We start from the raw sequence: 12,787 nt of genomic DNA on the forward strand, positions 1-12,787 counted from the left end.
ACTCAAAAATCCTTGGAGCTCTTTCCAAGTGAAACAATTCTATGGTAGAGGGAGGCTGCTTTGGGAAGAAACGTAACATTTCTGCTTTCCCCCCATCAGGGCAGGGCAGTTTGGTTTAAGGCAGAGCAGGACTTACCCCATTCCCATGGAGAGAGCCCCTTAGCCCAGCCTTCTGTGCGACTTCCCGAGCTGCAGGGATTGCCTGGTGCCTGCAGAGGGATGTGGCTTGGCCATATCCTGTTTATTCTAACGTGACACAGTTCAGATGTCCCTCGGCGCTGTGGTGTGCGAGGAGCAGCAGCGCAGTGCGTCCCCCCGCCCTGGGATCAGGGGGAGGGAAGCACCACGTCTCCTGCTGTCACTGGGAGAGAGGTGTTCGGGAGGAAGGATGTGTGGCCCGAACACAGCCTGGGCTGCGTGAGAATGGCCGCATCCTGTTTACAGAGGCAGACACCCGCGCTGCTGCGCGCTCTGCGCTGGGTGATTTATGAGCAGGCGCTGCAGATAAGGAACTTCCCCTGCTCTCAGCCACCTGTGAGAAGAAAGGGCCGTGTCCCCCCGGGGGCGACAGGCAGACCTTGGTGCCAGCTGCTGCGGGGACGAGGTGCTGAGCATCCTGCTGGATGCATGGTGCTACCTCTGTGCCCAGGTTTCCTGGCAGGAAGGAGCCTTTGTGAGCTTCAGGTGGTTAGTGCTGGTGAGGAGGAACGAGGAGCTGGAGATAACCAACCCCAGGATAAGTGAATAAACTCAAGTGTCCACCAGGATGCTGGTGACCTTCTTGGCTACCTGGGCATCCTGCTGGTTCATCTTCAGCCAGTTGTCCACCAGCACACCCAGATCCTTTTTGCCCAGGCTGCCTCCCAGTCACTGTCCTGAGCCTGTAGCATTGCTTGGGGTTGTTGTGGCCAAAGTGTAGGTGTTAAACCTTATTCTGTTCATCTCAGCTCATGGGTTTAGTCTGTCCAGATCTCTCGGGAGAGAGCCTTCCTACCCTGGAGTACAGCCCTGAAATGGTCTGCTGGGGGCTTCTTTCCTTCAATCTGTGAGGGGACCTTGACCCTTGTTCCCAGAGACACTGCCCAGTTGCTTCACATCTGTTTTGGGTTTTAGTAGTTTCTTCCCCATTTTGTCCAGGGCTGTGTTTCTGTGTGGCACCAACCCGGGATGTGGTGGTGGTCAGGCACAAGGGGCACCCTGAAGCAGGGAGAGCACAAAGGGGTGGTCCTGCCTGGGTCTCAGCCTTACTGCAAAGCCTGAAGATTTGACTACTCTGAACTGCCTGGGAAGGGGGAAAGCTGAAGATTTAGTCTGGTTTCATTAATGAAATAACAAGGACAATAAGGGAATTAAAATTCAGGCCCTGGTGTCCTCAGGCCAGTGAGGGGGGCCCATGCTGAGCAGGCTGCTTGTCAGCTCTCCTGCCCGGTGGAAGCACGCAGTCCAGCGTCGGATCAAATACAACCTGAGATCCCTGTGTTTGTTCTACTTCAGTTACCTCTCCTGGCAATGATTTGGGAAGGAATATCTGTGTTATGGCTGAGTTCAGCAGGGTGTGAAATGTGCTTAGTTTTAGGGTGTGTGCTGCAGTCCACCAGCGTCTCTTGTCTGGAGTTCATAAGCACTTCCTAGGATCAGGACCTTAATTTGGTGTGCTTTCATTTGGTTGCTTTCATTTGGTGTGCTTTGGGGCAGCCTGCAGACACCCACCGCCATCAGCACATCAGCCCTGCAACTGCATGCCCACACCCAGGCAGGGTGACAGAACTGTGACTTCTCTCAAGCTGAGGCTGAAATGATGCTGTAGATGCTGTGGTAATGGCCCTTGAAATGTGCTCATTGTCAGAGCAGCTCTGGCCACACCTCCGGCACTTCAAAAAAGCTACCAGCAGGTAGGTTGAGGGCAACAAGACTTGACATGCTCACACACTGCTGAGTCCATCCATGGTGTCTGAGCAGGAGTTGTAAGGACAATTTTTGAAGAGAGTGGCCATCAATCTTGGGTGCCTCTTGGCAGGGTAGGGAAATAGGAGGCATCAGTCCTGTTCTCAAGTGCTGCTGTCACGCAGCAGCTCCGCTAATTGATTTAGCACAGGACGCTGAAGTCTGTTGTCTTGCTTTGGGCCAAGTGAGCCAAATGCTTGCTCATGGACAAGGAGTCCTTAACATTTGTCCTCTGCCTTTGCCCCGGGCACCTGATAGTCAATCAACGTGGAGCATCAATAGCAGCCTCATGGCCCTAGTTGCTAGCCCTCGTGCCTGGTGCTAGCCTATCAGTGCCACTCACCACAGTTGCTCCTGCTGGAGCCAGGCACCTGTTCAAGCTGCAATGCTGCTTGTCCTGCTGAATTCAGCTTCTCTGTAGCAAAGGCAGTTTCTGCTTCCTCAGAGCTTCAAGGAACAGCTTGAAAGCAGAAACCAGAGGTGATTAATGACCGTCTTGTGGTGACGGGCACAGAGCACAGCTGCACTTGCTACCTGGGGCATGGTGAGTGCCTGTGGGCAGAGGCTGGACAAGGTCAGACCTCTCTCTGGGGAGAGTCGTGCTACCACTTCTTCCCTCCATGTCCTGCAGCACTATGACTCCTCCTGCTCAGCAGCTCCTCTATCCTGTCCTATCCATCCCACCCCATCTCATCTCATCCCAGTGGAAATTTTGCTGCTGACTGCAGTAGCAGCAAGATCAGAGCCGGGATTTACAGTGGCGATAGTTGCCAGCAAGCTTTCCCCCTTCCCCCAGGGCTCTGTTCTTTATTCCTTCCTCTCTTGCACAGAAATATTTTGAGGTTTTCTATTGGAGAATTTTTTTGCTTTCCTTTTGTTTGAGAAGGAAGGAGCTGGAGCTGGCTATGGGCTTGCACCATGCGAGCTATGCTCCCTCTGATCCTGAGGCTGACCTGAGCGCAACACTGACCCACGGGAGGGGGAACCTGTCACAGTGGCAGAGTGGGTGAGGGACCAGCTCTTTGTGAACAGAGGCACCAGCTCTACAAGGGAGGACTCTTCAGGGCGCTGAGAAACTTTCCCTGTGTTGTGGCCCCCTCCAGCCAGGGGCTTCCAGTGCCATGCTGGAAAAGACTCCTCTGACTACTTCAGGGAGAGATGGGGACATGGAGCTCCCTTATCCCCTTTCACTGTGACACCAGGCTTCTGTGCCAAGGTGAAGGTGCTGTTGTGGTAAGTGACTGGAGGATGCCCTCCTGGGGTGCCCTGCACTGGTGCTACCCTGATCCTGCCTGTACTCTAGGTAAAGGCAAAGCTCCTCCGACAGCGCATCTCCAGCACAGTCTGGTCTGGCTTTGGCGGTGAGGCTGAGTCCAGTAAGCACAAAGGAGGCTCTGGCACAGCCCTTTGCTCCCATATCAGCCAGGAGCATTTTACCATTCCATGGTGAGGAGCTTCCCCTGGGCATAGTGGGGCTGACAGTGGTTTGTCCACGTCAATGTCAAGGGGAGGTCTCGTGGTGCCTGCTGCAATCCCCTGACAGCCACATCTCTCCGCAGCTGCAGCCGGAGCAGCTGGACTGTGGAGCTGCACATCTCCAGCACCCTCTGGCCATCGTCAACCCCATCACTGCCACCCCCATCTTCACCTACACTGGCCTGACTGCCGTGGCTGTGGCCAGCGTCAACAACTACACCGTGGTGTTCCTGGGCACTGCCAGTGGAGGACTCCTGAAGGCAAGTGGGGTCCAGCAGCTTGGGCACAGAGAGCCATGGTGGGGCACGGGGAGGGCAGTGGTGCTTTGCCATTCCACACTCCTGGTGGCACAGGGACAGCAGCTGTGGCCAGGTTTATCTGAGCCCTTGCCCTCCTTTGGCAGGGAGGAATTGACTAGGTGCTGCCACCACCCACAGAGCGATGTGTCTGCCTGGTGACTCGTGGCTGGTCACTGCTGGTCAGGGCTGCCATGCAAAGGGGTGGTTTTGATGAACCTTGTGCTGGGAGTGTTATTGCACAGCTTTTAATCATTCAATTCTAATAAACTCTGCCTCCCACCTGAAGGCTTTGGAAGGCTCCATGCAGGCAGTGAAATCACCAAGAGGTGCTTCCTCACAGCTGAGCCCAGAGCAGGTGTGAGCCCCTGCATCTGATGGAGTGTTGTACGTGATGTACCACAGGCAGTGTAGGGCCATGCTGTGCCCTGGCTGCAGAGGCAAGATGCAAGGCCAAGGTAGCAGTAAACTCAGCACTTGGAGTTTGCCAAAGAAGGCTTTGATTCTAGCCAGCCACTCATTTGGTCCATTCAACATCAAAGGTCCAGAGAGGAGAGGGGAAGAAAGCCCTGGAGCAGAGCCTCGGATGATACCTGCTTTGTCTCAGCCTGGGGCGAGTGGGACATGGGGTGGGATATTGGATCTGAATGCTAGGAGAGAAGAAAACTGATCCAAGCTCTTCCTTTCCATCCAAGTGCTCCTGGCAGAAAGATGGGAATGCTCACAAAGGAGCTCACTGCTTTGATTTTTGCCCTTGGGGGCAGGGAACTGGGGAGGGTGGGAGGGAACTGGCAGGGCAGCCGGGTGCCCCGGGCAGGGCAGGCAGATGCCACACGCAGTGCAGCCCCGTTCACACGGCAGCAACAGCTCTGCTGCCCTTATCAGCCTGCAGAAAGCAGCCTTATCTGCTGCTGCTCCATTAGGGAGAGGCTCCTGGCTGCCCTTGGCTGGGATAATTTGCTCAGATAGCTCTAATCTAATTCTGCAACACAGCTGCATAACCAGAAGCCCTTTTACCTTCGGGGCTCCTTGTTACTTGGCACGGGATACAAGACACTGTGTGAGCTATCACTCAGATGTGCTGCCTGAGAAAAGACAGTGAAGGGGCAGAAAGAACCTTGCCCAGCTTCTGCCAGCATCAGTTATGGCTGCTAGGGGCACCTAGGGGGATTTAATCAGATGGGGCACTTAGGAAGGCTATTATCAGTGCCATGGCCAGCAGTTGTTAGGGCAAAACCAGTACTCGGGGAGCAATGGCCAGGGCAGGGTGTGCCAGGGTGCAGTGCCTTCAGAGGGCACTGCGGTGGCAGCCCTGTCCTGGCCAGTACCTGCGTGTCTATGTCTGGAAGTCCATAGGCAAGGTGCTGTGGAGGGGTACCCAGAACTTTATCCCTCTTGGCCCTCAGCAGCACCAGTGCAGCACGTCCACCAGCGAGCGCTGGCCCTGCTCCAGAGAGAGGACTGACAGGCTCTGCCTCTCTGCCTTGCTGTGGTGCCTCTTCTTGGGGGTCACAGCTCATGAGGGTCCAAGGAAGGAGCCTGCACAGTGAAAGTCTGGGGTGAATGAGCTCAGGAGAGGGCTGGACCTCAGGACAGGTGCCAGGAAGAGCTGAGCATAGAGCACATTTCAGCAGAAGAGGAGAGCGGATGGTGACGGATTGGAGAGGAGGGTGTCAGGATTCAGTTCTTGGATATCTTGGGTGATTGGGGGAAATGATTTCATTCTGGATAGCCAGCTTTTGGAATGGGCATAAGGAGGGCCCTTTTTCTGCACAGCAGCTTGCAGTGCTTGCACATGGTTCTTAGCAGAGAGAAGCCCTCTGCTTTGAGCTTCTGCTATCTCACTAGGACATGTCTGTGCTGCTCTAGTGTAAGAATTAATTAATCCTATGTTAATTAATTAATCCAGACTTTAGAGAGCCGAGGCGTGCTTGGTCCTCAGAATGATTGCCATCCCTTGCTAGCAGGGAGGTAGGAATTTTCCTCACTTCCCTTCTGTTTGAAGCTGAAAAGTGACTGTCAGGAGGCATTGTGTAGCCCTGTTGTTACTTCCTCTCAGCAATGCCACATCTCATTTGCTCAGTTTGTGAGTCAAATGTCAGGACATGTGGAGATGTGAAGGGCAGGCTGATGCCTCACAGCCTCTCCCAGCACTGTGGGCACTTCAGCTGGTGGCTCAGGGGACAAGGTTTCATCTCTCCCACAGCAGCGGCCTTGGTCTCCTGGAGTTAGCCCCAAGAAAAGCTTCTTTTGGCCAGGACTGACAGCAGCTATATTGCAGCTAGGCAGGGGGCAGGGGGTGGCAATGTGGTAAGAGCCCTGGTGCTGATCTCTGCTGCTTTTCGTTAGGCTCTGGAGCTGCAGCTCTTGGTAGCAGCAGCCATGAGTGTGATGGAAGCAGCAGTGCGGGAGGCACAGCTTGAGACCAGAGGTCTTCCAGGCACCCTCTCAAAGAGAGATTTAAACAGAGGGACCCAGGTTTGTTTGGCATGAAGCAGGGCTCCTGACCACTGCTTTTTGGGTCATCTTCCCCTTGACACAGAGCTGGCCTCCCAGTGCAACCATGTGTGTGTGTGCAGAGATTTACAGTGCCTGGAGACAGGGAGCGCCACTGGGGGTTTGTTTGTAACCAAGCGGAACAGATCTTCTCTCCGGAGTGTCTGAAAGGTGCTCTCAGTGAGTGGCTTCTTCTCACTGCAGATTAATCTGGACAGTACCATGAAGGTTATCAGCAGGAGATCCATTTCAGTAGCTTACGGGGAGCCTGTCCACCCCATCATGCAATTCGACCCTTCTGATTCCACCTACCTCTATCTGATGACCTCCTATCAGGTGAGTTCTTCAGCCTTCTGCACAGGGCTCCAGTCAGCATCCTGCATTTAGTCAGTGCTCAGCACCAAGCTGGCGGCAGGAAGGGACAATAAAATTTGCTTCAACTCTGATGAGCAGAGCCCAGAAGTTCAGGGCTGTGGCCAAGGTATCAAATTGCTTTCCAGGGGGGTAGCTGTGCTTGTCCAGTCTCCTGTATGGGGTGGGGGTCACACTGAGCAGACCAGATTGTCAGGCCTTGTGGTGGCTGGGTAAGAGGAAGAGTGAAAGATATCAAACTCCATTTGTGGGAGGGCAGCTGTTAGCAGAGTTGCTCCTGTAAAGAAACCCAATTCCTGCAGTCTTTAAGGGAGCTTTTGGGGGATCCTGCAGACCAAAGGTGTGTCTGTCAGGGGTGATCCCTGGTGGAGGTTTCTGGCTGGCAGGAGGGCTGGATGGAAGGAGGGTGCTGTGGAGAGCAGGAATGCTGCAGCAGGTGGAAGCAGACAACCTCATCTTCGTCAAGTGAGCAGAGCCAAGTGCTCCAGGCACTGGGGTTTGTCCTGAATTGCATTTGGAGCTGTCAAAGCAGAGATGCACAACCATAAACGCTCTGTGCTGCATTTGCATTTTCCAAGCCCCAGTGCCCTGCAGACTGGTCATTACCATGTCACAGACCCCTCCAGGTGCCACTTTAGCAATGTTCCCGGCTCTCAACTCAGCTCCTGGGCTGGACTCTGAACCTCATTCCAGCTTCATAAGACCCCCAGTGCAGCACTTGTGTGGCTCTCCTTTGTCTAGTTCTTTTCCAGTAAACCAGATGAATTAGTCCTTCTTTGGTGGAGTCAGCATCTGGGGAAGCTCCTTGGAGATCAGAGGGGTTGGGATTGCTGAGCACTGCAGGGCTAGGAAGCTGTGGGCAAAGCAGGATCAGGACAAGGGGACCATGGTCTGAACTGCACTTGCTTGGTGGGAGCTCAGGGCTCTCAGCACCTCGTGCTATCAGTCCCTGCTGTACCAAAGGACTCTGTTTTCCTTCCCAAGTGTTTAGAAATGGAGGGAGGAAAAGGCAGAAGATAATGCGTGCTTTCCTTCCAGCTGCTCCAGCACCTCGAGTCCCCAGAGGTGCTTTGATTTCTTCACAAGCTGAGGTTTGCAGAGTGCTGCTGCTCTCTGCTCACTTTGCAAACAGCCAGAAAGTGTTCAGCAGTGTCTGGAAAGCAGCTTTCTGCAGGTCTGTGAGAGCTCTTTGCAGGGAGGGACAAGCTGTGAGCCCATCTCCATCTGACACGCCAGGAAGGCGTGGTGTCACTCTGCATGGCCTGGCCGTCACACGTCCATTATGAGGTGCTGGCTGGAAAGGAGCAGCGCTGCTCTGCACCCTGTGGAGTGACACGATGGTGGCCGCAAGTCCCATTCCTTGTGCTTCCTCACCTGCCTTGGATACATAGGTTGGGATAGGCTCTGCTGGGGGTAGTGTGCAGCTGCCGGTGCCCGCCCCCGTGCGGGCTGGTGGTGCACGGAACACGCACCTCTGAGTGATGTGGCGTGGAGGACTGCGGGGCTAGGGTCTGCTCCTCCTTCTCCACCCTGTAAGGCTTGGTCCGTGTTGGTGGACAACGCAGCCCAAGACACCGGTGGCTGGTGGCTGGCTCCAGGTGGCCATGCTGGCCGTGGGGCGGGTGGTGTGTGGTGCACTGTGGTGAAGCAGGTGGGAGCAGCAGTGCCATTGTTGTGCAGATGACACGGGTGAAGGTGGCTGCCTGCAACCAGTACTCGACGTGCATGGAGTGCTTGGCTGCTGCGGATGCCTACTGCGGGTGGTGCACCATGGAGACCAGGTAGGCCTGGCTGTGTTCCAGGGCACTTTGGCCCTCATGCCCAGCCAAGGATTTCCTCACACTCACACTCTGCTGCTGCTCTTTGTCCATTCCTTGCAAAATCTGTGCTTTTAAAAACGATCACATCTGGCCTCAGAGGGCCAGGATGCTCCTCAGAGCCAGGGTTTAACTGTAGCTGCTTTGTTAGGCTGCAGCCAGCTGCCAGTGCAGAGAATATCTTGCAGGCATCCAACCGTGGGACGAAGAGAGACAAGGCCCTCTTGAAGGCCATCTTTTGCCCTTGCACTTTTCAGTTACGAGCAGGAGGCAATCAGCACTCCAAAAGGGATGTTCAGAATTAGGCTCCACGTTTACAAATAGAGGTCAGGCAAAGCATTGCCTTTTCCTCTTCAGTTCTGAGCCCAGCCTGGCATCTCTCTTGCCTCATCCTGAATCCTGGTGCCCTGTTGGTGCTGGGGGCACTATGTGTTCTCCTGGTGGCAGCCAGACGCTTTAAATACAGCCACAAAGCTTTGGGCTTAGCTGCAGAGGAGGAGGAGGTAGGCACAGGATGTCCTCAGGATCTCCCCACGCGAGGAAGCCAACATTCTGTGCCTTGTTTTACCAACAACCAACAGCCATTTGTTCCCCTGCCCATTACAGGTGTTCTCTGCAGCAGGAGTGCACAAACTTCACAGGGGCCAACTTCTGGGTGAGTGCAAGCGAGGGAGTGCAGCAGTGCCCTTCCATGACCATCCTGGAGCCCGAGATCAACATCGACAAGGAGAACCCGGTGCGTTTGGGTGACCGCCAGTGCAGCCACGAGCAGCCTCCCGCAGGGCTGGGGCTGCTCGGAACCTGCAGCTCGGCTGTGGGTCGCAGGGCTGTTGAGCTCTGTCATATGCCAGCAGGTCAGGCAGTTTGAAGTGGTGTCTTGTGCCTTGGCAGCCCGTGGCACACCGCCTGCTGAGCCTGTGGTCCAATAGGGCTGCTGCTACGCCAAACCCTCTGCCGAGATCTGCAGAACTGCAAAATACAGAAGATCAGCTGCAGACAGCTGAATCACTTTCTGGATTTGCATTGTTGCTATTTTTAACAGTATTTTCATTACATTTTAAATGTTTTCATCACAAGACCCTCTCCCAGTGGCAAAAATCTCTCTGTGACAAAGTTCTCTATCAGCCCTGAGATGAGGAAATCGCTCACAAACCAGCAGCAGCTGGGGCAGAGCCCAGACCAGAGCTGGGGAGAGGGCTCCCACGGGACCCCAGCACTGCTCTGGCTCCATGTCTGCTACCCACGGCTGCGGTCCCCAGGCAGCTGCCTCGCCGGTGGCAGGGAAACTAGCCAGGAGTGTGGGCTGCAGGTTTCATTGGGTCACCCTCCTCAAAGCATTCCTTGCCTGCAGAACTCCTAGCCCTTACTCTGGGGGCTGGTGGCAGCTCAGCCCTTGTGCTGCTGCTGGATACTGGCTCATGGCTGGTTCCTACCAGCTTGGCACCTCCATCACTGGACCCTGGTACAGACTGGTGCAAGCCAAGAGATTCAGGAAGTCAGAAGCAGGGGTAGGTTTTATTCTGCTCTTCTCCTGCTCCTCCATGGTGGGACAAACAGGGCTTGTGCTGCCCTTGAGTCCTGCATTCCCCCAGGTGTTTGGAGGCAGGCTCCAGGCAGCCCAGGGCTGGGTGTTCCTGCCAGGTCCAGTTGCTGGAGCTGGTGACAACTGAGTTCTCACTACTGAAGTGAGGTTTTGTGTGCAGGTGGCTTTAGAGTTCAGAGTGCATACAAGGGAAAAGCCTGACAACTGTGGGCTTGTTTTGCAGCCAGCAGCCTGTAACAGCTCTGGATTCTAACCTGAATTTTCTGTGGTAGTCACTGAGTTGTTTTTCTGTCCACTCTAGGTCCTGATTATACAAATAAATGGGACAATCCCAAACCTGAACGGGACAAACATCTCATGTGACTATGGAAACAACATCCAGACAGTGGCCAGAGTGGCTGGAGATGATGTGAACCAATTCATCTACTGCAGCCTGCTCCCACGGGAGGAATACCCGTCATTCCCAGACCACCAAGGTGCGCAGACGAACACAGGCTTGCTTCCTCCTGCCCTCCTTTGTGGGCACCGTTTTTCATGGGCTTCTCTCTTCCCCCAGCTGCAGACAAATACACACAGGGACAAAAAGGCCCAAGCTGCTTCTCTTCTGCAGGGCATGGGAGCTCCACATCCTAATACAGGCTGACGCTCTCAGATCTATCATTTGTTATTCTGAACACCAGAATTCACAAGCCAGTTTGTGTACTTCCTGAGATTTATCTGGTTAGAGCTTCTGTGTCAGTGCTGAACCCGAGCTGCTTTAGCCCTGGGGAAATTGTTGCTCCTTACATTGGTATTTCTAGTTGCTTTTGCTTGATTCCCCTCCTGGACACAGTATCACAGTATCACCAAGGTTGGAAGAGACACGTGCTGCCTTTCAGCACAGCTCCTTCAGGAAGAGTGAGTGTAGGTACTGAAGGGCAGCTCAAAACTCTCAGTCCCCTTTGTGCAGCCAAGTGCAGACTGAGGCTGTTGTCAGGTGGTCCCAAAGGGGATGTTCATGATGAGGCTGTGTGGAGCTGCATTCTGAAGACAATGAGCACCTGCAGATCTGGTTGACATCAGCCAAGCCTCGATGGCCACACTGCCCTGCTCTGGCACTGCCCGTGCGGCGATGGAGACAGCCCTGTTCTGTGACTCCTTCTGCTGAGTCCTTTGCTTCGTTCCAGGCCTGAGTTCTGGTTTGGTTTGCATCTTTCAAGCCTGGAGTGAATGCTCTATTGAAGATGACTTCAGTGGGAGAGGACTTGGCCAGGCCTTTTGAAAGCCCCACTTTCCATAGGCGAGCTTATAAAGCTGCATTGTTTTTCTCCCAGCTCTCCAAAGTCTGGGAGATCATTAAGCATTGTTGGTTACGGCAGAGTCCCGGCGAATTTCTGGAATCCAGAGCGCTGATTTATTGTCCATGCTCTGAAAGGGGCATTGTCTCCTGGCCCTGATGCTTAGATGGCAAAATTGCAAAGAAAAAAAATATGAAGAAAAATTTCTGGGGGAGGGGGAGTTAGGTTGGCCTGTGAAATAGCCAGGAAAGGGATTTCCACCATGCTCTGTGGGTCTGCTGTCATGGGGACCACGAGCGGCATTTGAAAACAGGGTAACTAACATGCTCCAATTACCGCTGGGTTTAACTATCATTTAGCACCAACTGTAAGTGAAGACAGTAATTAACTCTGCTAATTAACACTTGCACAACAGGCTGGAATTCTCTGCCGAAAGGCGCGGTGTTTCCTTCTGGTGGGGTTAATGGAGAACTCTGAGTTAAGAGGGAGGAGCTGAGAGTCGGAAGGCAAAAGAGGAACAGCCTAGGCTCTGAAATGCAGCTTGGAGGGAGCCCTGGAGAAAACAACCCAGATTTAGCCCTTGTTTTCCCAGGGGCTGCCTTGACTTTAAGTGTGAGCGAGAGGCTCTCGCAACCCAATATTCTTTTGACTTGGTTCTCTCAGACCACGTGGCCGTCGAGGCTGCTCTCCGGGTCAACAGCAGAAACATCATCCAGGCCAGTTTCACCATCTACGATTGCAAAAGAACCGGCAGCATCTCCCCGAGGAGAGCGTGAGTGACCCCGCGGGGCGGGCGCCAGGGCCACCCCGCTGGGCAGGGCACTGCTGGGCAGGGCGTCGCTGGGACAGCGGATGGGGCAGGCTGAAGCTGGGAGGGTCCCGCTGCGTTCCTGCGGGGCTCCCAGGGAGCACAGCTCCCGGTGCCAGCAGGGCTGTGCCGCGGGCAGGACTTGGCAGGAGCATGAGGGCTGCACTGCCAGGGATTGACAAGGGAGGGTCCTCAGGCGGCTCGAACCATCTGGCCGTGCTGGGTTTTTTAGTCATGAATAATATTTGGTAGAAGCTCATCCTGTTAACCCTTAGGTGCCAGTGTCCACCTTGCCAGCCTTCCCGGGGGATCTGCAGGCCCAGGAGGGAGCAAGGGATGCATGCTCTTGACTCTCTGCCCCTTCCAGCTCTGGGTGGGAGCAGCTGAATACCCCTCACCAGCATGACAGGCATAAGGGGTTTGGTGCCACCCACAGAAGTTTGCCTGCCTTTCAGGAACAAAACATGTCCCTGACCCAGGAATCCCATGTCCTGGCCACTGCCTTCACCAATGGAAGAAAGCCTCTGGGGGCAAGAAGGGCATTTTGCTGAGCAGAGGAGGGTGGCTTCAGGTATGCTGTAACCTGGAGCCAGGCAGTGGCACTGCAGGTGGTGATGCCCCAGAACGGCCCTTGAATGGCACAGGGGATGATGGGTTCTGCCCACATGCCCCAGCAGGACATCATGAAAGGCTGGACACAGCGTGTGAAGGTCAATGGCGTAGCTGAGCTTTGGCTCCTTGAGCAGCTGGAGATCTGC

General features: G+C 54.6%; 1 protein-coding gene across 2 annotated transcripts in view; it reads left to right on the forward strand.

The window, feature by feature from the left end:
• The window catches only part of PLXND1 (plexin D1), a 72,351-nt gene that overhangs the window by 13,302 nt on the left and 46,262 nt on the right, over window positions 1–12,787 (forward strand). For both annotated transcript variants that reach the window (XM_064156110.1, XM_064156111.1), the window contains exons 2-7: window positions 3,504–3,680; window positions 6,417–6,548; window positions 8,265–8,365; window positions 9,008–9,137; window positions 10,246–10,420; window positions 11,885–11,993. In XM_064156110.1, the coding sequence (XP_064012180.1) occupies window positions 3,504–3,680; window positions 6,417–6,548; window positions 8,265–8,365; window positions 9,008–9,137; window positions 10,246–10,420; window positions 11,885–11,993 (824 nt within the window). The remainder of the gene's footprint in view (window positions 1–3,503; window positions 3,681–6,416; window positions 6,549–8,264; window positions 8,366–9,007; window positions 9,138–10,245; window positions 10,421–11,884; window positions 11,994–12,787) is intronic.

Source organism: Pogoniulus pusillus, chromosome 16, assembly GCF_015220805.1.
Source record: "Pogoniulus pusillus isolate bPogPus1 chromosome 16, bPogPus1.pri, whole genome shotgun sequence".
Classification (NCBI taxonomy): Eukaryota; Metazoa; Chordata; class Aves; order Piciformes; family Lybiidae; genus Pogoniulus; species Pogoniulus pusillus.